A 26,598-nucleotide genomic window follows, 5' to 3' on the forward strand; every position below is an offset into this window, starting at 1 on the left:
GACCGGGCCGCGGAGGACAATAAAAAAGCCCCGAAATCATCTCAAGATAACCCTATTGACGATTTTTGTACAGTAAACTGTACGGAAAAGCTATACAGTATTGTAATTAGATGAAAATGAAGATCATATACTATTCTCAGAGAATAATAACATTAAATGAACAATTGGTGATAGTTTATATTTTTTATTCTGAATTGAAAATCTGTCGTTTTCATTATTCAAATTTAAAATTAATTTTGATTCTTATTTTTCAAGTTACACTGTGACTTGAATCATTATCATTTAAACAAAGTTGGAGCATTTACCTAGTTGATTACGCAAAAAAAAATTGGAAAGTGTTTACACAAGTATTAAAAACTTGTGTTACATGTATGATTTGACAAAATAATTTATGCATTGCGTGGTCTAAGGGCTAAAGAACACAAAGTAGCCGTCACAACTGCAAGAATTATGACAGGTTGGATAACAAGAACGTTTCATACTAAAGATGCTATACCAATGATGATACTTTTCAAGATGCTAGTGCTCTCTGGAATGGAATACTGTTGCACAATGACAGCTCCTTTCAAAGCTGGAGAAATTACTGACCTGGAGAACGTGCAGAGATCCTTTACTACTAAAGTCCACTTTGTAAAACATCTAAACTATTGGGACTGACTAAAATGCCTAAATCTGTGTTCTATTGAGTGCAGGCAGGAGAGATACATGATAATTTTCACATGGAAAATATTAAAAGGGCTGGCCCAAAACCTGCACACAGAAATAACACCACATGAGACCAGAGGGCATGGCAGGATGTGCAGAATACCCCCACCCCCCTGTTGAAAAGCAGAGGTTCAATAGGTATGAGAGAGAACTTTATCAACATCAGAGGTCCGAGACTGTTCAACTCGCTTCCACTACACATAAGGGGCATAACTGGCTGACTCCTCACACTGTTCATGAGAGAATTTGATAAATGTCTCCAAAGGATGATCAACAACGCTGCAAGCAGCCATGTTCAACAGCCTGGATGACCAGTCCAGTAACCAGGAGACCAGGTCAAGGACAAAGGACAATGATCACTGGGGACATTGAGCCCAGAAATCATCGCAAGGTAACTGTAGGGTAACTATACCCTATTGGAAATAGGAAGACATTTGCCATCTCAGCTTCGCTGTTTATTGTTGTACAGTGGAACCTCGATTAACGAGTGGCTCTATTAACGAGTTTTTCCAGTAACGAGCAAGCCACTCGCAGCAAATTTGTCTCTATTGACGAGCTCGCCTCTATTGACGAGCAAAACCACATGGTGCTTCCTAGCATCTCGCGGGTTCTCGCAAATTCTCGGACGCCTCCGACGCCAGTGTTGTTGTATCGCACACGACAAGCATCCCTCTGGATTTATTTGAGCTTTTCTTTGGGTTTTTAGTGGTTTTGCGACTACAATTTGTAACACACGATGTCTCCAAAGAAGCTGCTTGCTAAAGATAGTGTTGTCAAGAGGAAGAAAGACACAATTACTGTGGATTTGAAGAAGGAAATTATAGCAAAGCATGAGTCTTGTGACTGATCTCACAAGGGAGTATGGCAGGTCCTCATCAACAATTTACACCATTAGTAAGGGAATGAGGAGGTAAGGGAGGATGCTGCCTCTTCCACTGAGATCAGGGAAGTGTTTGGAATGTTTGAAAAGGTGAACACATTCTTGGAAAAGCTGTGCTGATAAAGCAGTGACAACCCGGTGTGTGAAAATGTTTAATTTATCACTTTGTGATAACACTTTATGAAAGTGTTATCACTTTCGCAGGTATGTCGCTTGAACGTGACACACTTTTTTCTCTTGAATGCACCCAAACACTGCGCTCAAGCGTCATTTGAGCAAATATTTCTATAAAATCCAATTCTTATCCGATCGACTTGGGGATTGTATACATGTTTGCCATGAAATTTCCGTTTTCTTTAATAACCACATTGCCTATTTGAGAAAACGGCATTGTATTGTATCTTCGTGGTAAGACTATTATATTGTTGACACAACGAGTGTAATCGATTTAGTACTTTTATTTGGTGCTGGTCTAACGCATCCTTGTGTGACATTTGAAATGAAATTTGGGTGAAATTCCCAAGAAGAGAGAGTCCGCCTGACTCGGAGGTGGATTCTCCTTCCACATCATAACCCCTCTCATCCTTCCCACCTCCCCATCGTCTCCCTCCAGCCAGCAACTACTCTTCATAAGGTAAAGTAAACATTAAAACACTACAACAAAACATTTATAATTACATGTGCAGTATTATATTTACATAAAAAAAGTCATACAAGTATGGATGTTTTTGGGAGTGGAACGGATTAAATTTATTTCCTTTATTTTAAATGGGGAAATTTGTTTCTTAAGACGAATTTTCCAGGTAACGAGCTCGGTGTTAGAACGGATTAAACTCGTTAATAGAGGTTCCACTGTATTAGTATTCTGTATTATCATCATCTTATTATGGAAATATTGAAATAATATACACATTATTGATGCTCTGTATAGTTTATTTGAAGAGAAATTTGAGTCTGGTAATAGTTACATTGAAATAGTAGTGGAAGTGATGCATTAGTAAGAATACCGAGTTCCTCTGGATGATACCAAGGACGGCCCAAATGTCTTTTAGTAGAGTTATTCAATTGTAATGTCAGTGTATTCACTATGGTTAATTTTTCTGAAGAATTGTCTTGTATTGTTTATTCTAGATACTATTAGAAAAAGGTGCAGGAATCAACACCCACAGCAGTGAATTTAAAGAATCTGCATTGATTTTAGCATGCAACAAGGGCCACTCAGAGATGGTTAAATTTTTGCTTGATGCTGGAGCTGATCAAGAGCACAAGACTAATGAAATGCACACTGCCCTGATGAAGGCCAGCATGCATGGCCTTGTGGAGGTTGCACGCCTTCTTCTTGACTCTGGTGCGCAGGTAAGGCATTGTTAAATTGCACAAGTTAACATTGCTTAATGTAAGTAAATTTGTTTGCTAAATGCTAATGCAGTGCAAATTATTGTCTTTTCTGTGGGGAACCCCTTTGGATTCCCGAAGCTTATCCAGGCTGATATGCTAATGTCAGACTTTGGCATCAGTCATGTGTATGGAGTTCTATGGACCCACCGGGGACCACGAGCCAGAACCTGGCCCCCTCTAGAGGCAAGGGGAGCAATGGCCTATAGAAACCCCCATGTGGTTGGAAGCATTCTATGTCTGCCATCGACCGGGTCAGGCACCCAGAAAGGTATGCGTCCCAAAACAAACCCCTATTCTGGTGAAAATTGCTACCACAAGCTGAACAAGTGGATTGAACTCCCCTAAAAGAAACGAGCAAACGATCATGGCGTCACACATCGCCGTGCCGTTGTCTGTGCAGCTCCCCCCTCCCCAGGAGGGGGAAGGGGGAGCCCCAGACGTACCGTGCTGGCTATCCACCATCAGTTCTTCGGCTGATGCTAAAGGCTGAGGTCATGTGCTCTGGCTCCAGTGGTTGTTTCAGCACATTACCTAGAGTGTGGTGTCTGTCTGCTAGGTGGTGCATGAGCCAGGAGTGATTCTCCAGTACTCGGGCTGCATGTGCCTAAGGTTTCCTTCCCTAGGTGCCCTGTAAGTACTGCCCTTGGGGCTTGGGGCAACCAACCACAAGTTCCTTGGGTTCTGCCTCTGCTAGGCCAATTACTGCTTGGTTTTTGGCCGCTCTTTCTGTGCTCGGGTGTTCTGTCTTCCTTGTTCGCCTTAGGGTAAGGGGCAGTTTTGCACTGGTGGGGTGCAGGGTGCTGTGCAGCTTGGTTTCACCAATCATGGCGACCAGCTCTGTTCCGCCTGGGTACGCTGTCCTCTTGCTGAGTTTTCTTTTTCTTTATGTGCCTGGTGGGGGAGGGGGAGGGTCTGCATTTGTTCTTGCCCCCCCCCCTGTGTCCCCTGTGTACTGAGTATTTTTCTTTCTTCAGGTGGTTTCCCCTACTAGGCCCCCGTGAGTGTACACGTCAGGGGGGTTCAGCTCTTAGAAGGTTGTTTGGTAGCTTTGGGTGCCGGTTAGCAGTACCCTGCCTGGGATTACCTGAGCGCGAGTCCTCTTACAGTAAACGCTCAGGACCCTGGGAAACCCCTGGGGGCGCGCGGGTCCGATGGAGTGACCCCAGAGTCCCCCTTCGCTTCCAGCGAGTTTGAGGGTTGCTCTCACCCCTTGTCTCAGGGTGACTGTCTTTGCCTCAGTCTGCTGCCTGTGGGGTTGGTGACACCTTCGGCCCAGAGTCCTGTGAGTTTTGTTGCTTGTTGTGACTCGGTTACCCAGTCTTGTGCTGACTATGTGGGTGCAGGCAGCACGGGTATTGCATGTTGAGCTTCATTGGTGGCGACACTCTCGGTTGTTTGCTCCCCGGAAGCCACGAGGCTGCCCCGTTTTGGTTGGTGTTGGGGCTTGGGGGTGTTGGTTGCTTCGGTTCCTTCCACGCCCCCCTTGTCTTTCCCCTGTTGTGATCTCATCTGGTTTCCTCCTTCATACCTGCATTCGGCTTGTTACCATCTGTGGGTTTGGGGTCATTTGTTTTGAGACTCGAGCGATCTCTGGGAATTTCCCTTCCGGGGTAGTGATGGCGGCATTCGAGCCTGTTCCTCCAGCCGTGTTTTAAGAGTCTGCCAGTGGGCTCCCTTCTTTAGTTTTTTCGCGGCTGCCCCGGTTTTTTCTTGTGAGGCCTGAGCTGTGGGGGGGCGGCTTGGCCCCCAGGGCCTGCCGTGTGGGTTCCCTGGGCTTGGAAGGAGCTGACTTGGGCTCTGTTGGACCCTGTGGGGGTTTTTCTACCCTCTAGGCGGGGCTTGAGGTTACGCTGAGTGGATTTTTTTCCTCTCCCTCGCCGTACGAGTTTTTTTGGGCATCGGCCCCTCCCCGGGCTCGGTTCCTTGTCCCTCGAGTCGGTTGGTTCCTTCCTGTAGGTGGGTGCTCTCCTCTGTTATTCACCCCCCCCTTTTTCTTGGGACGGGATGTCTCCGTCATGTTCCCCTGTTCTTGAGGTTCTACTTGACTTTTGGTCTCGGGTACGACTGTGCCTTTATGTGCTTTCGTGCATATTTTGCTTTTTTGTTCTCGAGGGTTCAGGAAGGTTTTTGCTACTTCCCGTGTTATTGGAACATCTGTCGTCTTTCGATGTGGCTTCCCTCCGGTCCTTTCTAGGACTTGTTGGTCCTTTTCTGTGCTTATTCTTGGTTTTTGTTCCTGTCTCGTTCTGTTGTGCAGCGGCGCTGCTCATTTTATTTGTATACTCCTAGTCCAGGATGCCGGATTGGGCTACTTGTAGCCCAGTTGGGTTCCCGTTTGTGTTTCTTGTCTTCCTTTCGTAAGCCTTCTATGTTATCACTGCTTACTTCTCTTTTGGCTCCTGTGATGGGCTGTTTCTTCTCTTTAGCGGTTCACTCGAGTCACGTTCTGTTTGCCTACTTCTGTTGTAAAGTAGTCCTAGTTGGTGCCTTCCCGCAGAGCGGGTTGTGCAGTTCGGACAGCATGTCCTGCGCATACACCGTGGGAGTTTGTTTTCTCTGGTCCATGCTCAGTAGCTCCTGGGGTGTTCTGGATTGCAGCTATGAGGAGGACGCCGGGCTTTTCCCTGTGTAATGGGTGTGGGGCGTCTCTTTTTGCCTCTACCCTGCTCTCCTGCGTGTGCGGATCTGACCTCCTTCCCCTGGCGGTGCTCCTGGGATCTTCTCAGCAACGTTGTGTATTCACCTAGTTGTATTCACCTAGGTGTTTGTGGAGGTTGAGCTTTGCTCTTTTGGCCCGCCTCTCAACTATCAATCAACTGTTTACTAACTACTATTTTTTTCCTTTCTTCCCCCCCCCCCCTTCCCCCCTCTCCCCAGGAAGCAGCCCGTAACAGCTGACTAACTCCCAGGTGCCTATTTACTGCTAGGTAACAGGGGGCATTCAGAGTGAAAGAAACTTTGCCCATTTGTTTCTGCCTGGTGCGGGAATTGAACCCGTACCACAGAATTACGAGTCCTGCGCGCTATCCACCAGGCTACCAGGCCTTCCCCCTTTGTGTTGTGACACGTTCGTGCCTTCATTCGACAGGCGAGTTTCTGCGGTCTGGTGTCTCTTTCGGCCAGTCGCTGGATACGTTTATATTTATATAAATATGACAATGTCAGACCACGGAGGAAAATGAAACGGGAATTTCCTTAAGTACTTTCGTATATTAAATACATCTTCAGAAGGAATGATTTTACAGATTGAGTGATGGGTATAAATAGGCAGGAGAGTGTGGTGAAGAGAGGTGAGGTACAATACTTGGACAACGCAGACGGCCCATTGGCCCATCAGATGCACCTAATTGGCCCATCCGATGTAGCACAATGGCCCATCTGATACAGCAGATATACAAGCACAATACATAGGTAATTAAAGAGGTAAATATATACAATGAATTAGCGAGACAAATGTTTTCCAATGATCCTACTTAAATCGCCCTTTAGCTGATCTATTAGAAATGGATCTAAGTTATATAGACCACTGCTAATATTCAAATTACTTTCTTTGGTGATCTGTATCAAAGCAGATTCAATTATGTTTCTGTTATAGGTGCTTTTACAATTTGTTATTGAAGAAGCATTCTCCCAATCAATTTGGTGAGCTTTTTCTGACAAATGAACAAACAAAGCATTAGACAATTGGCCATGTCTTACAGAGTATTTATGTTGCGATATTCTGCATTTTAAATCTTTAAATGTTTGCCCGACATAGAACTTATTACATTCCTTACAAGTTATTTTATAAATGACGCAATTATCACTACGAGGGCTGTTCCTAACTAATAGCTTACCAACAGTGTTTTCGTAGCTAAACAATACATGTATATTTTAAAGTTTCAAGGCCTTGACAATATTCTCAAACCCAGAGAAATATGGTAAACATAACACATTCTTTGGGCGAATCCTTTCACTGCATACATTTTTTTTTTTTTTTTTTTTTTTTTTTTTTTTTTTTTTTTTTTTTTTTTTTTTTTTTTTTTTTTTTTTTTTTTTTTTTTTTGAGATATATACAAGAGTTGTTACATTCATGTACAACTTTCATGTACATTCATGTACATGAATGTACATTCATTATTATAATATGTACGACGTGCTTTGTTACGACAAACTTCCAGAAAATTCAGTGGGTAACAAAGCTCAAGACCAATCGAATCAATATTCTTAAATTCTTCGTCTAAGAATTCTGGACTCACAACTCGAAGAGCTCTTAGATACATTGAAGAAAAAATTGACTTTTTTACATTGTATCTATGCCCTGAAAAATAATGAACATAAGATAAATTATTCGTAGGTTTTCTGTAAACACTAAACTTTAATGAAGAGTTTTCCCTATGAATAAGCACATCTAAGAATGGCAAACATTTATCAATTTCAGTCTCCATAGTAAATTTTATGGAGGTGACTTGGTCATTAAGTTTGGCTACAAATTCGTCTGTGTTTACATCTGAAGGCCAAATACACAAGATATCATCAACATATCTAAACCAAGGAATGATTCCAGGAGTTATTTATGAAACAAATTTCTTTTCAAAGAATTCCATGTACAGGTTTGAGAGCAATGGCGATAGAGGATTCCCCATTGCCATTCCAAAAGTCTGTAAATAATACTCATTATTATTTTATAATACTATACATTATAATACTATATGAGTATGACGAGCCTCCAGGTCTCACCCAGAAAATGGCGTTTCATTACATTCAACGCTGGGTTTCTGTATTGTTTTAGGTGAACAAGCCTGCCGGCAGCTTTGAATCACCCCTGACCCTGAGTGCTTGTGGTGGCCACACTGACCTTGCACTCCTACTTTTAGAAAGAGGAGCAAATATTGAGGAGGTAAATGATGATGGATATACCCCTCTCATGGAGGCTGCAGGGGAAGGACATGAGGAGATGGTCACATTGCTGTTGGCTCATGGTAACTTTTGATCTGTTTTTATTGCATGTCCTGACATGTAGGTATTCCATGCATATCATAAATTTTCATTGAAATTTGTTTCTGGAGGGGAGAAGAGGAATCGTCTATTGATTCAGTTTATTGGCACTTGCGTTTTCAGGTGCAGACATTAATGCACAAACGGAAGAGTTCCAAGAGACTGCATTGACATTAGCATGTGTTGAATGCTTTAAAGATGTTGCTGATCTTCTTATCAAGGCTGGAGCAGACTTGGAACTTGGGGCCTTTACGCCACTAATGGAGGCAGCACAAGAGGGCCACCGAGACCTGGTTGAGTAAGTGCTCTATCTTACCCACTTTCATTTTAGGTTGTTGAGTGTAAGTGGATTTTGGTGTTGGTTAGGGTTGGGCCATTGTTTATAAAAATTCTTTGTTCAAGAGTTACACAATGAATTACATATTTTTTTTTTATTGTTTTGCAAAGAAAGTAAGTTTTCAGGTTACTAACTTGCTTTACACATTTATTGTTGTAGTATAGTCCATATTTTGAGATGCCTAAATACAGTAACCTCAATACTGCAGTTAACTCATTAACCCTATATTTTATTTTAGAGATGAAGGGTAAAGTATAGGCGAGAACTGTATTTATGACCAGACCACACACTAGAATGTGAAGGGACCACGACGTTTCGGTCCGTCCTGGACCATTCTCAAGTCGATTTAGAATGGTCCAGGACGGACCGAAACGTCGTCGTCCCTACGGGGCCTCGTAGCCTGGTGGATAGCGCGCAGGACTCGTAATTCTGTGGCGCGGGTTCGATTCCCGCACGAGGCAGAAACAAATGGGCAAAGTTTCTTTCACCCTGAATGCCCCTGTTACCCAGCAGTAAACAGGTACCTGGGAGTTAGTCAGCTGTCACGGGCTGCTTCCTGGGGGTGGAGGCCTGGTCGAGGACCGGGCCGCGGGGACACTAAAAAGCCCCGAAATTATCTCAAGATAACCTCAAGATAACCTCCCTTCACATTCTAGTGTGTAGTCTGGTCATCATACTTTAGCCATGTTATTGTGACTCATCGCCTGCAACTGTATTTACATATGCTTGCATTTCTCATAGTATTTTTTTCAGCAGGACTAGAGCATTATTGATTCCTGCTACTACCAACTATCATTAGGCAGTACTACCACCATTGCAGTGTTCCCAAAATCTCCCCTACCCCCCACACGTCCCTGACTAAATTTACACCCAATGAGCTGGGAACGAAGGGAGGGAACAATCGCAGCATTGTCAAATTAAAGCTTCTTCTTTTCATATGCACTCGGTCTATTTTCTTAGCCATCTCACCCAGTTGCTCTGTCTACCTATGGTGTGTGTGTCTTGTGGAGGGTCTGGGGATCAGAGGCCCTGTGGCCCAGTCTCCAACCAGCCTGTTGGACCAACCTGTCCTCCTACAGAGAACGTTGCATTTTGATTGTACGAGTTACAGGAGGCAAAAAATTGTCGTACTAAAAAATGGAAACGGCTCGCGAAAGTGATGTAGTTCCGATTTCTGTTTTGGGTTCTATGGTAGGTTAGGAGAGGACACTTTATATTAACAATTTTCTTGACATCTACGTTACACGAAAATTGATGTTATCAAACTGAACGAGTATAGACATTTGGCTGCGCTGTGCAAATTGATGCTCGTTCACGGGTAAGTTTAGGCTTTGCTAAAGGGCGTTATGCTTGGTTTTTAACCCTTTAACTGCGCGCCCTATAAATATGACACTCCCCCAGTGCGCACGAAATAAATTCTCTTGAAATTTTTTTTTTTTTTTTTTTTTTTTTTAAAGTGTCAAAAACCCTTCCCCCAGTATGGGTATGTCAAAAAAATTTTGAACTTGTACTTTGGCTGCTATGGGGTCCGTAAGTTGGCGCATGACGACATCATTCCCCGTTCGCCCGTGCAGTAAGCTCCCGTGGCCGGTGGGGCGCGCGAGTTGCCGCGAATATATTTTTGTTCATTTTTTGCGCATAGTTCCAAATACATTTTATTTGTTTTTACGTGCTAATCCTATGTATAATGAACACGTACACTATATTATGGCAGTAAAACATCTGTACTGTCCATGGACACTGTGTTACGTGCATGACACTTGTGTACACATATGTTGCACATATTTACCATATATCATGCTAATTTATGTATATATACAATCTATTTACAGACTATGCACTGTCACACACTATATACATTCACCATCAACACATTCAGAACACCACAAGTGTGAGCAGCCACACTCAGCCAGCCCTCCCTCACTCCAACATCTTACTCGCCAACATTGCTCCTCCCACCATACTGTTATTGTATTTATTACACGATTTACACATGTTATATATACCTATCTACTTGTTTTATTTACCAGAACTATGCAAGTAAGCTGGTATTGTCCAAACAGTACAGTGGCCACCATACACTGCATGACAAATCACACAGCAGACGACGCCACAATTACGACGTCACCACCCTCAACAAAATAGCTCCTCACAACATACTCCTGGTGCTGTTATTACACTATTCCACACACACTGTATATACCCATGTACATGTGTGTTCCCCATAGTGAACCACGAAGCTAGTATGGTGAGCAAAACAAGAGTGGCTGCCACACACAGTGAGGCTACCTCAATTCTCTCCCATCCTCCCTCCCTCACCAAAATCCCTCTTTCCTACACACAACGCTCATTATAACCACAATCCTGGTCACTAATACCTGTAAATGAATAATTGACCACAAGTTTATTTTGAAAAGGAACCTAAAAAGTCATTTGAAGATTCCTAGATGGACGAAATAATGCTGTGGTGCTGTGGCTAGCACTGTGAACATCGTGAACAGCATTGAATCACTGATATTTGAACATTGTACCCAGTCATTATCACACTCTGGCTCTTCTATAATACTATTATGGCTAAATAAAACAGATTATATATATATTTTGACAATATTAGGCGATACTGTGGTCACACACTGAACAGCAGTGCTGTGCGCTCATGCTGCGAGTGCCAGCCTTGGTTGCTCACTCACTACTGAGGCTCTGACACCCGGCAATGTGGACCATGATTTTTTTTTAAGATGGCGTCTGTTTACAAGAGCCCTGAGGAAGCTGATGTGAACCCCCATGTAGCCGCTGGAGTTTTGAATGGAACGTAAAAAATAAAAACACTCGGAGGCGTGTTGCGCACCCGAAGCCTGGGCCTGCAGGCGCGTTGCGCAGTTAAAGGGTTAAACAATATATGGATATACAACACCTGCAAGGAATTTAATTACAAATACAATGATACCAAAATGAGCCCCACAGCATGAGAATTAAGGTGAGAAAACTGAAACGAGTATACACATTTAGTGTCGCCGAGCGCTCGGCCTCACACTCGCCTGCACCACCAGTAGTAGTTCGTGCATACGTGCAGAGCGGGAAAGTGTTAAAATTTTTATATATATATATATATATATATATATATATATATATATATGTCGTACCTAATAGCCAGAACGCACTTCTCAGCCTACTATTCAAGGCCCAATTTGCCTAATAAGCCAAGTTTTCATGAATTAATGTTTTTTCGTCTACCTAACCTACCTAACCTAACCTAACCTAGCTTTTTTTGGCTACCTAACCTAACCTTACCTATAAATATAGGTTAGGTTAGGTTAGGTAGGGTTGGGTAGGTTCGGTCATATATCTACGTTAATTTTAACTCCAATAAAAAAAAATTGACCTCATACATAGAAAAAAGGGTTGCTTTATCATTTCATAAGAAAAAAATTATAGTAAATATATTAATTCAGGAAAACTTGGCTTATTAGGCAAATCGGGCCTTGAATAGTAGGCTGAGAAGTGAGTTCTGGCTACTAGGTACGACATATATATATATATATATATATATATATATATATATATATATATATATATATATATATATATATATATATATATATATATGCATGCATGCCTATACTTGCATAAACCACAAGTGAAGATAAACAATCTTTGGACAACACCCACCAGTGGGACTCGAACCCAGAAAGCACAACTACCTTCCAGTAGCTGGCATAACTAGTATGCTTTAACCCACTACGCCATCAGACCTTACAAAAGAAGTAGATAGTTCGAGATATATATCTCAAACATCTCTACCTCCCGAAGGCACCAGATGAGTGAGGGGTCAGTCTGCATTTTTCGTCAAGCCACTGTCAATGTGAGAGAACTCGTGTCCAGCTTATATGCCTATACTTGCATAAACCACTAGTGAAGATAAACAATCTTTGGACAACACCCACCAGTGGGACTCGAACCCAGAAAGCACAACTACCTTCCAGTAGCTGGCATAACTAGTATGCTTTAACCCACTACGCCATCAGACCTTACAAAAGAAGTAGATAGTTCGAGATATATATCTCAAACATCTCTACCTCCCGAAGGCACCAGATGAGTGAGGGGTCAGTCTGCATTTTTCGTCAAGCCACTGTCAATGTGAGAGAACTCGTGTCCAGCTTATAAGCCTATACTTGCATAAACCACAAGTGAAGATAAACAATCTTTGGACAACACCCACCAGTGGGACTCGAACCCAGAAAGCACAACTACCTTCCAGTAGCTGGCATAACTAGTATGCTTTAACCCACTACGCCATCAGACCTTACAAAAGAAGTAGATAGTTCGAGATATATATCTCGAACATCTCTACCTCCCGAAGGCACTAGATGAGTGAGGGGTCAGTCTGCATTTTTCGTCAAGCCACTGTCAATGTGAGAGACCTCGTGTCCAGCTTATAAGCCTATACTTGCATAAACCACAAGTGAAGATAAACAATCTTTGGACAACACCCACCAGTGGGACTCGAACCCAGAAAGCACAACTACCTTCCAGTAGCTGGCATAACTAGTATGCTTTAACCCACTCCGCCATCAGACCTTACAAAAGGTCTGATGGCGTAGTGGGTTAAGGTCTTACATCAGACCTTTTTTTCTGGGTGCTTTCTGGGTTCGAGTCCCACTGGTGGGTGTTGTCCAAAGATTGTTTATCTTCACTTGTGGTTTATGCAAGTATAGGCTTATAAGCTGGACACGAGTTCTCTCACATTGACAGTGGCTTGACGAAAAATGCAGACTGACCCCTCACTCATCTGGTGCCTTCGGGAGGTAGAGATGTTTGAGATATATATCTCGAACTATCTACTTCTTTTGTAAGGTCTGATGGCGTAGTGGGTTAAAGCATACTAGTTATGCCAGCTACTGGAAGGTAGTTGTGCTTTCTGGGTTCGAGTCCCACTGGTGGGTGTTGTCCAAAGATTGTGTGTGTGTGTATGTGTGTGTGTGTGTATATATATATATATATATATATATATATATATATATATATATATATATATATATATATATATATATATATATATATATATATATATATATATATATATATATATATATATATATATATATATATATATATATATATATATATATATATATATATATATATATATATATATATATATATATATATATATATATATATATATATATATATATATATATATATATATATATATATATATATATATATATATATATATATATATATATATATATATATATATATATATATATATATATATATATATATATATATATATATATATATATATATATATATATATATATATATATATATATATATATATATATATATATATATATATATATATATATATATATATATATATATATATATATATATATATATATATATATATATATATATATATATAAAATAGTGAATAAAAGCAAAAACAGTATAGTAGGAGGAGGAATGTTGGGCTGTGAGCTGTTGTTGGAGGGAAGGTGGTGGTTGGCTAGTATGGGGCCGCCACTCTTCGTTGTTTTGACTCGCTATACCAACTTTGTGCTTCATTATGGTAAACAAAACATGCAGATACTTACATACCCATGTAACAAACATATATAATATAATATAATTAAAATATTTGTTTATTATTATTATGAACATAATAATTGAATCACTAATATGCACACCATAATTTTGAGTACTGTATAGCGATGATTCTCACATTTTATTACATAATACAGTGTATCACACTATCGAATAATATTACTGCAAATAAACTAAGGAAAAATCAATCTGAGACATTGAAATAATTATTTATCTATATTATTTATTTATATATACAAGAGTTCTTACATTATCGTACAGCCACTAGCACGTGTAGCGTTTCGGGCAGGTCCTTAACCTTTAAACCGCGCATATCATATATATATATATGATATCAGTGACAAAACCGAAACCACGCACATCATTTTTATATGCTTTCGTGTCTAGCGCTATAATTTAAACGCTTTGCCTGGGATAGGGGCAGCTATAGTACAGCCACGACCAATAGTTGCCAGATGCCACCTAGAAAAAAATCCAGGCCAACATTCTTGGGTGTTAGAGCATCAGTATTGAGCAAGCCACCAAGGCTGGCGCACGCAGCACGAGCTCACAGCACCGCTGTTCAGCTTGTGACCACAGCATCGCCTGCAAATGCCATAATATACATGATACTGCTATTATTTAGCGATGATAGTATAATAGAAGACCCCTGACTGTGATAAAACTGACCAGGATTCTGATAATAGCAGGATTGTGGTGATATTTAGCGCTGTGCTCCATGGAGGGAGGCTGGTGACGTCGTCTTCTCTGTGTGGCCACCTTTTATTAACTGCACTCACCATACCAGCTTAGTGGTTCGGTATGGTGAACACAAATGTATATATTTATATATAACGTGTGTATAGTGAGAGATAACAGCAAGAGGAGTAGGTTGGGAGCCGCCAATTTGGTGAGGGAGGAGCGTCGTCTGCACGACTTGTCATGTTGTTTACTGGTGGCCACTATGGTCTTTGGGCACCATACAAGCTTATTTGTACAGGTATGGGGAATAAAACAGGTAGATATTTATATATAATGTGTGTATATAGCGTAATAACACCACAAACTATTGTTTTAAGAGAAATATTAGTGTGTCTGGCCTTGAGGGCGGCCGTCACCAGCTGACTGTGTGAATAGCTACGTCTTTGTGCCTTTACTCACCATACAAGCTTAGATGTACAGTTATGGTGAACAAAACATGTAAATACGTATATATAACGTCTGTGTATAGTGAATAAATGCAAAAACAGTATTGTGGGAGGAGAATGAGGGCGAGTGAGGTGGTGTTGAGGGAGGGAAAGGCAGTGAGTGGCTCGCTGGTGTGTGGTGGTCACTCCTCGTTGCTTTTTGACTCGCAAGACCAACTTAGTAGTTCGTTATGGTGAACAAAACATGCAGATACTTATATATAACCTGTGTATATAGTGTAACAACAGCAAAACTATTTGTTTATTGTTTTATGAACATAATAATTGATTCACTAATATGCACACCATAATTTTGAGTACAGCGATGGTTCACACATTTTATTGTATAAATATACCACAATTCACTGTGTGGAATAATATTACTGCAAAAAAACAAAGAAAAAATCAGAGACATTGAAATAATTAGGTAATAATATATATGTGGCAACTGCTGTCTGACAGCTCGGGCGGAGTAGACCTTGTCTGGCGAAGGCTCTGCCAACGCCCCTTTTTTACCAGACTTCCCTACCCTATTGCGGCTAAAATATGCCACCTACAATTTTTTTGTTATATTTCCATGATCAGGGAACAAAAATGAACACTTCTATAAGACGAAAGATTTTTTTTTTTTTTTTTTTGCGCCTGTGGGTGTTAATTCCATTTGGGCCCCTAGTCGTTTGAGGGTTAATCCTATGGTCCCTGGAATACGATCCTGCCAAATTGTTTGATAACAAGGTACCCATTTTACTGTTGATTTAACAGTTCTGCGCAAGCGTAAAGACAGTCACGCACCCAAAATTTTTCTGACGGATGTACGCTGGGGGACACTGGTTGCGTCCCAAATTAAAATATTTAATATTCTAATTTTTATCCGATCATTCAGGGACTGGTTTTAAAAATTTGTGCCTTTAGATTGATACCATAATGAACGACGTAGATCGGAAGTTGATGTCAGAACACTGGAAAGATTATAAATACAGTACTTGTGTAGTGATCGTCAAAAATTAAAATATTTTTTATAATTCCATTCATTCTATTATTATTATGGGACTAATTTTAAAATGTGTGTCTTTATATTGCAAACAATTTGATATCAAAATGAATGCCGTAACACAAAAATTGATGTTATCAAACTGAAAAGAGTATACACATTAGGTTGCGGGAGTGCCAATTGGTGCTCGCTCACGAGTAATGCTTGGCCAAATTTTCGCTTTGCTGTAAGGGAGGAGGGGGGGTTGCACTGGGCCCTTAGACCTTGTATGCATATATTCCTGTAAGGAATTCCATTGTGAACACTATGATACCAAAATGAACAACTTTAGGTGAGAAAATTGAAAAAAGTATACACATTTTAGTCTGGCTGTGCGCTGATGAGAAACACCCGATGCACACTGAGGTAGGCTGGGGTGCGCACACTGGAAATGCGAAAGTGTTAAACAGAGGCTACAGTTAAGGATTTGGGCCCAGTAAATCCTCCCCGGCCAGGATGCGAACCCAGGACAAAGCGCTCGCGAAATACCATGCAAGGGTTTTAACCACTACACCACGGGGACTGCTAGGTAATAATGCATGAGGAATTAGATGATAATTAGGTCAGGTAATAATAAATAGGTCAAAGATAATTATATATGTGGCAACAGCTGAGTAGGAGAAGAATGGTTAAAAATGTCCAGACTATACCACCAACTCGGTCAAATGCTAGTGGTCGCAAGCACAGTGGCCTCCATACCAGAGCCTCAGATATTAACACCACGTAAAGCATCCAGCACTTCCTCAAACATAGTATCATTTTGTTTTGCCAACATTCAAAGTATAAAAACACGCAAATCTAACAACATGCACTTCATCGATGGCCTCTCACATGAGGCAAATGCAGTGTTTGCAGCCCTAACGGAAACTCACACCAAGGACTACCATCATGGTGAAATATGGATTTCGGAGTACAATCTTTTCAGATGTGACAGGAAACACAGGTTACAGGATGGGGTCAGCCTGTACATCAAGGACACACTCATCTGCACTGAGCTGCTAAACACCACAAACAATATGGTGGAAGTGCTGATAATCAAAATAGAGATCTTAAATGTAGTTATTGTCCTTGTATATAAGTCACTGGAGGCAAATCATCAGCAGGTTAACCTTAAACCACTAAAGGCCTTTTGGCCTTCAACACCCACAAACGCAATTTGTGTTCGTGTTCCCTATTCACGGGAAAAATAAAAATAAAATCGTAGGTGGCATATTTTGGCCGCAATATTCGTTTGCCTTGTTCGGGTTGAATGTAGACACAGTAGTCGCTTCTGTATATATTTATTGACCGAGACAACAAGGTATATATCTGGCCAACCGAGGTCTACCTACTCTTGAGTCTGTGAGGAGAACTCAGGCTGCTGGGAGCATCGCTGATGCTCCTCTGCCTGGCATGACGTCAGAGGCCTACTTGCCTGTGATTGGTTACATTTCAACTGACATAGAATTTGAGTATAACACCTACCTAATTATTTCAATGTCTCTGATTGATTTTTTCTTTGCTTCTTTTGCAGTAATATTATTCAGTAGTATGTATTGTGATATATTTATATAATAAAATGTGTAAACCATCAGTGTACTCAAAATTATGGTGTGCAAATTAATGATTAAAGGGAGGGAGCCGGTCGGCCGAGTGGACAGCACACTGGACTTGATCCTGTGGTCCCGGGTTCGATCCCGGGCGCTGGCGAGAAACAATGGGCAGAGTTTCTTTCATCCTATGCCCCTGTTACCTAGCAGTAAAATAGGTACCTGGGTGTTAGTCAGCTGTCACGGGCTGCTTGCTGGTGGTGGAGGCCTGGTCGAGAACCTGGCCACAGGGATACTAAAGCCCCGAAATCATCTCAAGATAACCTCAAGATTCAATTATTATGTTCATAGAACAATAAACGAAAGCAACGAAGAGTGGCCGCCACACACCAACCAGCCAGCTACTCGCCATCACTCCCTCCATCCCTCACCTTCTCGCTCGCCAACATACTTCTCCCACCATAGTGTTTTTGCTTTTATTCACTATACACAGACGTCATATATAAGTATCAACATGTTTTGTTCACCATAACTGTACATCTAAGCTTGTATGGTGAGTTTAGGTAATAGACGTAGCTACACAAACAGCTGGTGGCTGCTGCCCTCACTGGTTCAAGGCCAGACGCACTAATATTTCTCCTCCAACGACTGTGGTGTTATTACACTATATTCACACATTATATATAGGTATGTACATGCTTTATTCAACATAACTGTACAAATAAGCTGGTATGGTGGTAAAGACCATAGAGGCCATCAGTACACATGACATGTCATGCAGACCACGCCACCTTCCTCGCCAAAATGGCTGCTCCCAAAATACTTGTTCTGCTGTTATTACACTATATATAAGTATCCATATTTGTGTTCACCATAGCGAACCACTAAACTAGTATAGCGAGTCCAGGCAGTAAAAGGTGGTCACAGACAGTCAGCAGACAACGCTATCTTCCTCCCCACCAACATTACTCCTCCCACTGCAGCGCTAATTATCACCACAATCCTGCAATTATCAGAATCCTGATCATTTTTATCAGTCAGGGGTCTTCTGTAATACTATCATTGCTAAATAATAGCATGTACATATATATATTGACATTTTTAGGCGATGCTGTAGTCACAAGCATTAGCTCACATGCATGAGCTCATGCTGCATGCACCAGCCTTGGTGACTCGCTCAATACTAAGGCTCTCACACCCGGTAATGTTGCCCACGATTTTTTTTTTCTAGGTGGAGTCTGTTAACTATCGGTTATGGCTGGACTATAGATACCCCTATCCCTCACAAGGCATTTAAAATCGTGTGCTAGAGCCTTAATTGTCTATACAGTGGTACCTTGGAATACGAGTTTTTCGGAATACGAGCTGGATTTGCTCGGAAAATGTGCCTTGGAAAGCGAGGGTTACCTCGGAACCCGAGTTTGTTGATACGCGTACAGGCCGACCTAGTGTGTGGTGTTACGGCGATCGTCGCCCCTCCACCCCTCAGTTTACCAGTGCCTCGCGCCCAGTGACTATCCCACGTCAATTCTTCACCTGGATTTTCAGTGTTTTGTTGGATTTATAAAGTTATTATATATCTCACCATGGGTCCCAAGAAAGCCAGTGGTAAGGATCAAGGCAAGAAAGCTCATGTGAGGATGACTAGATCATTCGGAAGCATTAAAATGGTACACGTGTTGTTGAACTTTGTAGGCAGTACAACAAAGCCACGTCAATGATATGCACTATACTTGGCAAGAAAAAGGACATTATGAGTGCTTAAGTGGCTAAAGGTGTAAGAACAATCATGAAACAAAGACCACAAATACTTGACGTAGAAAAGTTATTAATTTGGTTACACGAGAAGGAGTTAAAGGGTGATAGTGTTTCGGAGGCCATCATTTGTGAGAAAGCCAGGGTATTGCACGAAGACCTTGTAAAGAAAACCCCTGGAACGAGTGATGCAGATATGAGAGAGATTAAGGCAAGCAGGGGATGGTTTGAAAAATTTAAAAAAAGAAGTGGTATCCATAGCTTTGCAAGGCATGGGGAGGCAGCCAGCTCAAACCAGCCGCTGAACAATTTATTGAAGAATTTAACCCATTAACTGCGCGACCTATAAATATGACATCCCCCCCAGTGCGCAGGAAATGAAACCTTGGGAAAAAAAAATTTCTTTTTCTGAAAGTGTCAAAAACCCCTGTCTGTATGTGGGTATAGCAACGGAAGTTCGAAATTGTACTTACTTTGGCTGCTATGGGGTCCGAAAGGTGCTGCGTGACGTCATCATTCCCCGTGCGCCAGAGCAATATGCTCTCGGGGCCGGTAGGGCGCCCGGGGCGGGTCGCGCGAGTTGCCGCGAATATATTTTTGTTAATTTTTTGCGCACAGTTCCAAATACATTTTATTTATTTTTACGTGCTAATCCAATGTATAATGAATACGTACACTATATTATGGCAGTAAAACATCTGTACTGTCCATGGACACTGTGTTACGTGCATGACACTTGTGTACACATATGTTGCACATATTTACCATGTATCATGCTAATTTATGTATATATACAATCTATTTACAGACTATACACTGTCACACAATATATACATTCACCATCAACACATTCAGAACACCGCGAGTGTGAGCAGCCACACCCAGCCAGCCCTCCCTCACTTCGCCAACATTGCCCCTCCCATCATACAGTTATTCACACCAATGTTTCATTTTCATTTATGTATATTTACAACATATGTACACACTATACACTGTCACACACTATATACATTTACCATCAACACATTCAGAACATCGCGAGTGTGAGCAGCCACACCCACACAGGCCCTCCCTCACTCCAACATCTTACTCGCCAACTTAGCTCCTCCCACCATACTGGCATTGTTTTTATTACACTATTTACACATGTTATATATACTTATCTACATATAACATGTGTTCAGTTGCATATGTCCTGGGGACCATTCAGGCTTGTTCGCATCTACATGTTTTATTTACTAGAACTATGCAAGTAAGCCGGTATTGTGTCCAAACAGTACAATGGCCATCATACACTGCATGAGAAATCACACAGCAGACAGCAGACGACGCTACAATTACAACATCACATCCCTCACCAAAATAGCTCGTATGGGCCAATAGCAGGTGCCTCGTATGGGCCAATAGCAGGTGCCTCGTATGGGCCTATAACAGCTGGCTCATATGGGCCAATAGCAGCTGCCTCGTATTGGCCAATAGCAGGTGCCTCGTATGGGCCAATAGCAGCTGCCCCGTATGGGCCAATAGCAGGTGCCTCGTATGGGCCAATAGCAGCTGCCTCGTATGGGCCAATAGCAGGTGCCTCGTATGGGCCAATAGCAGGTGCCTCGTATGGGCCAATAGCAGGTGCCTCGTATGGGCCAATAGCAGGTGCCCCGTATGGGTCAATAGCAGGTGCCTCGTATGGGCCAATAGCAGCTGCCTCGTATGGGCCAATAGCAGGTGCCTCGTATGGGCCAATAGCAGCTGTCTCGTATGGGCCAATAGCAGCTGCCTCGTATTGGCCAATAGCAGCTGCCTCGTATGGGCCAATAGCAGCTGCCTCGTATGGGCCAATAGCAGCTCCCTCGTATGGGCCAATAGCAGCTCCCTCGTATGGGCCAATAGCAGCTGCCTCGTATGGGCCAATAGCAGCTGCCTCGTATGGGCCAATAGCAGCTGCCTCGTATGGGCCAATAGCAGCTGCCTCGTATGGGCCAATAGCAGCTGCCTCGTATGGGCCAATAGCAGCTGCCTCGTATGGGCCAATAGCAGATGCCTCATGGGTCAATAGCAGCTGCCTCGTATGGGCCAATAGCAGCTGCCCCGTATGGGCCAATAGCAGCTGCCTCGTATGGGCCAATAGCAGCTGCCTCGTATGGGCCAATAGCAGCTGCCTCGTATGGGCCAATAGCAGCTGCCTCGTATGGGCCAATCCTGGTCACTAATTTCTGTAAATGAATAATTGACCAAAAGTTTATTTTGAAAAGGAACCTAAGAAGTCGTTTGAAGATTCCTTGATGGACGAAATAATGTAGCGCTGTGAACATCGTGAACAGCATTGAATCACTGATATTTGAACATTGTACCTAGTCATTATCCCACTCAGGCTCTTCTATAATACTATCACGGCTAAATAATACAGGTTATATATATATTTTGACATTATTAGGCGATGCTGTGGTCACACGATGAACAGCAGAGCTGTGCGCTCATGCTGCGAGCACCAGCTTTGGTTGCTCACTCACTACTGAGGCTCTGACACCCGGCAATGTGGACCATGATTTTTTTTAAAGATGGCGTCTGTTTACAAGAGCCCTGAGGAAGCTGATGTGAACCCCATGTATCCGCGGGAATTTTGAATGAAACGTGAAAAATAAAAACACCCGGAGGCGCGTTGCGCACCCGAAGCCTGGGCCTGCAGGCGCGTTGCGCAGTTAAAGGGTTAAAGAGTTTGCAGAGGCTTAGGGATACCTACCACAAAAGTTTTAATTGTGATAAAACGACTATTCTGGAAAAGATTGCTTAAGAGGACATACATTACCAAGGAGGAAAAATCCTTGGCCGGACACAAGCCTATGAAAGATAGGTTTATGCTAGTGCTGTGTTCAAATGCGAGTGGCGATTTGAAAATTAAACCCTTGCTAGTAAACCCTTCCAAGGGTTTTCAAACAGTATAAACTGCAGAAACACCAAATGTGTGTGATGTGGAAGGCTAATAAAAGGGCATGGGTGCCTAGGATTTTTTTTTTCGGAGTGGGTGAATGAAGTGGTGTGCCCTGCCATAGAAAAATATCTGCAGGAGAAACATTTGCCACTCAAGGCCCTGCTGCTCCTCGACAATTTCTGTCGAACCAATCCTGTTTTCTGGCCCTGCATCTCTGTTTTGGTATGAATGTTTGTGTGTCTTCCTAGTATATTTTTAAAAATTTGGCATACATTTCATTTACTTTCCTGCCTAGCAACAATTCTGTCCAATTACACTCATTAAAAAAATTTCGAAGTTCCCCATAGTGTCCTCTCCTTAAATCGAGTTTATCAACTGTTTCAATGTCCCCATTTTCTTCTAGATGATATCTTAAAGCATAATCAATGTCTAACAGGACGTGATCACTCTTTCCCAAGGGAGGAAGGTACTGGATGTCAAATATCTCTTCTTCTTTCCTGGTGAATACTAGATCCAGTACTGACGGTACATCTCCTTCCCTCATTCTTGTGGCATGCTTTATGTGTTGATACAAGTGTGTGTGTAATTACCTAAGTGTAATTATTACCTAAGTGTAGTTACAGGATGAGAGCTACGCTCATGGAGTCCCATCTTCCCAGCACTCTTTGTCATATAACGCTTTGAAACTAAACGGTCTTGGCCTCCACCACCTTCTCCCCTAACTTGTTCCAACCGTCTACCACTCTGTTTGCGAAAGTGAATTTTCTTATATTTCTTCGGCATCTGTGTTTAGCTAGTTTATATCTATGACCTCTTGTTCTTAAAGTTCCAGGTCTCAGGAAATCTTCCCTATCGATTTTATCAACTCCTGTTACTATTTTGTATGTAGTGATCATGTCACCTCTTTTTCTTCTGTCTTCTAGTTTTGGCATATTTAATGCCTCTAACCTCTCCTTGTAGCTCTTGCCCTTCAGTTCTGGGAGCCACTTGGTAGCATGTCTTTGCACCTTTTCCAGTTTGTTGATGTGCTTCTTAAGATATGGGCTCCACACAACTGCTGCATATTCTAGCTTTGGCCTAACAAAAGTCGTGAACAATTTCTTTAGTATATCGCCATCCATGTATTTAAAAGCAATTCTGAAGTTAGGAAGCGTGGCATAGGCTCCTCGCACAATATTCTTTATGTGGTCCTCAGGTGATAGAAAACTATCTAGAACCACCCCTAGATCTCTTTCTTTATCAGAATTCTTTAAAGATTTCTCACAATATATTGGTTGTGTGGGGTCTATGTTTTCCTATTCCACATTCCATAACATGGCATTTATTAACATTAAATTCCATTTGCCAAGTGGCGCTCCATGTACTTATTTTGTCCAGGTCTTCTTGAAGGGCATGACAATCATCTAAGTTTCTTATCCTTCCTATTATCTTAGCATCATCAGCAAACATGTTCATATAATTCTGTATACCAACTGGTAGATCATTTATGTAGACAATAAACATCACTGGTGCAAGAACTGAACCCTGTGGTACTCCACTTGTGACATTTCTCCAGTCCGATACATTGCCTCTGATCACAGCCCTCATTTTTCTATCAGTCAGAAAATTTTTCATCCATGTTAGAAGTGTACCTGTCACTCCTCCAATATTTTCCAGTTTCCAGAACAACCTCTTATGTGGAACTCTGTCAAGAGCCTTTTTTAGGTCCAGATAGATGCAGTCAACCCAACCATCTCTTTCCTGTAATATCTCTATTGCTCGACCATAGAAACTGAGTAAATTCGACACACAGCATCTTCCAGATCGAAAACCATACTGTCTGTCTGATATTATGTCATTTCTCTCCAGGTGTTCTACCCATTTAGATTTAATTATTTTTTTCCAATATTTTGACTATTACACTTGTCAATGATACCGGTCTATAATTAAGAGGGTCTTCCCTGCTTCCACTTTTGTAGATTGGAACTATGTTAGCCTTTTTCCACACATCAGCTTCAACTCCTGTAAACAGGGATGCCTGAAAAATCAGTTGAAGAGGAATGCTGAGCACAGGTGCACATTCTCTCAGAACCCATGGTGAAACTTCATCTGGACCAACTGCTTTGTTCTTATTTAGCTCCTTGAGCATTTTTTCCACTTCGTCTCTAGACACCTCTATGTGCTCTATGTTGTTCTCTGGAATTCTTATTGTATCTGGTTCCCTGAAGATTTCATTTTGTACAAACACACTTTGGAACTTTTCGTTTAATGTTTCACACATTTCCTTTTCATTTTCCGTGAATCTATTTCCCATTTTCAACCTCTGAATATTATCCTTTACCTGCAATTTACCTGTGTGTGTGTGTGTGTGTGTGTGTGTGTGTGTGTGTGTGTGTGTGTGTGTGTGTGTGTGTGTGTGTGTGTGTGTGTGTGTGTGTGTAATTACCTAAGTGTAATTACCTAAGTGTAGTTACAGGATGAGAGCTACGCTCGTGGTGTCCCGTCTTCCCAGCACTCTTTGTCATATAATGCTTTGAAACTACTGACGGTCTTGGCCTCCTCCACCTTCTCACTTAACTTGTTCCAACCGTCTACCACTCTATTTGCGAAGGTGAATTTTCTTATATTTCTTCGGCATCTGTGTTTAGCTAGTTTAAATCTATGACCTCTTGTTCTTGAAGTGCCAGGTCTCAGGAAATCTTCCCTGTCGATTTTATCAATTCCTGTTACTATTTTGTATGTAGTGATCATATCACCTCTTTTTCTTCTGTCTTCTAGTTTTGGCATGTTTAATGCTTCCAACCTCTCCTTGTAGCTCTTGCCCTTCAGTTCTGGGAGCCACTTCGTAGCATGTCTTTGCACCTTTTCCAGTTTGTCGATGTGCTTCTTAAGATATGGGCACCACACAACAGCTGCATATTCTAGCTTTGGCCTAACAAAAGTCATGAACAATTTCTTTAGTATATCGCCATCCATGTATTTAAATGCAATTCTGAAGTTAGAAAGCGTGGCATAGGCTCCTCGCACAATATTCTTTATGTGATTCTCAGGTGATAGTTTTCTATCTAGAACCACCCCTAGATCTCTTTCTTTATCAGAATTCTTTAAAGATTTCTGTGTGTGTGTGTGTGTGTGTGTGTGTGTGTGTGTGTGTGTATATATATATATATATATATAATGTATATATAATGTATATATATATACATACATATGCATGTGACATACCTTAGCTGTGAAACAGCTGAAAAGTTGAGCATATTATGTGGACTGAATGATGGAGCACTTGGGGTCAATCGACCCTGCCACCCTGTGGTGCGCCAGTTGCCGCGAACATAATTTTTCACAATTATTTTTTTGTTTCATTAGTTTCTTCTTTGGTTTGTTCCCGTAGTGTGGAATATCGATTGTGCTCATGAGTATGGGGCTCGTGTGTGTGATGTATAGTATATTCTACGATCAATCAAACAGGGTTTTTGCTTTTATTACACTATATATACACACATTATATATAAGTATCTACATGTTTTATTCACCACAACTGTACAACTAAGCTTTTCTGATGTCCAAACAGCATAGTGGCCACCCTACACAGTATGCCAAGTCACACACCAACCAGCAGACGATGCCACCTCCCTCACTAAAATGGCTCCTCCCAACATACTCCTTTTGCTGTTATTACACTATATACACACATGTTATATACAAGTATCTACATTACTGTTTACCACAGCAAACAACTGGCTGGTATGTTGAGTCCAGACAATAATTGCTCACCAGTCAGCCGACGCCACTACTTCCCTCCCTTACCAAGATTACTCCTCCCACCATACTACGCACAGTGCTAATTATTACCGTAATCCTGCTATTATCAGAATCATGGTAATGTTTATCACAGTCAGGGGTCTTCTCTGTAATACTTTCATCGCTAAATGTTGTTACATATATATATATATACATTTTTAGTTGATACTGTTGTCACAAGCTGAACAGCAGTACTGTTAGCTCTTGCTGCATGCGTTAGCCTTGGTTGCTCATTCGGTACTGAGCACCCGGGAATGTTACCCATAATTTTTTTTCAAGACTGTGTCTGTTTGCAGAAGTCCTGAGACACAGGATGTGAGCCCCGTGTACACGCAGGAGTTTTGAATCCTATGCTATACCTACGATCGCCTTGAGGTACTCTGTGCCCCCTCGATCTAGCTCCTCAAGTGTCTCTGTGCAATGCGGTGGTTAAAATGTTTTTAAAATGGTCGTGGCTCTTTAACCACTGAACTGCGCAATGCGCCTGCAGGCGCTCGAC

The 26,598-nt window shown here is 41.7% G+C and overlaps 1 protein-coding gene across 1 annotated transcript in view; it reads left to right on the top strand.

Moving 5' to 3' along the window:
* The window catches only part of LOC123767803 (ankyrin repeat domain-containing protein 17-like), a gene marked incomplete at its 5' end in the record, with an annotated part of 156,888 nt that overhangs the window by 50,655 nt on the left and 79,635 nt on the right, over positions 1 to 26,598 (top strand). The window contains 3 exon segments of the mRNA XM_069310327.1: positions 2,717 to 2,941; positions 7,755 to 7,944; positions 8,084 to 8,258. Coding sequence (XP_069166428.1) covers positions 2,717 to 2,941; positions 7,755 to 7,944; positions 8,084 to 8,258 — 590 coding nt within the window.

This window comes from Procambarus clarkii, chromosome 67 (assembly GCF_040958095.1).
Source record: "Procambarus clarkii isolate CNS0578487 chromosome 67, FALCON_Pclarkii_2.0, whole genome shotgun sequence".
Classification (NCBI taxonomy): Eukaryota; Metazoa; Arthropoda; class Malacostraca; order Decapoda; family Cambaridae; genus Procambarus; species Procambarus clarkii.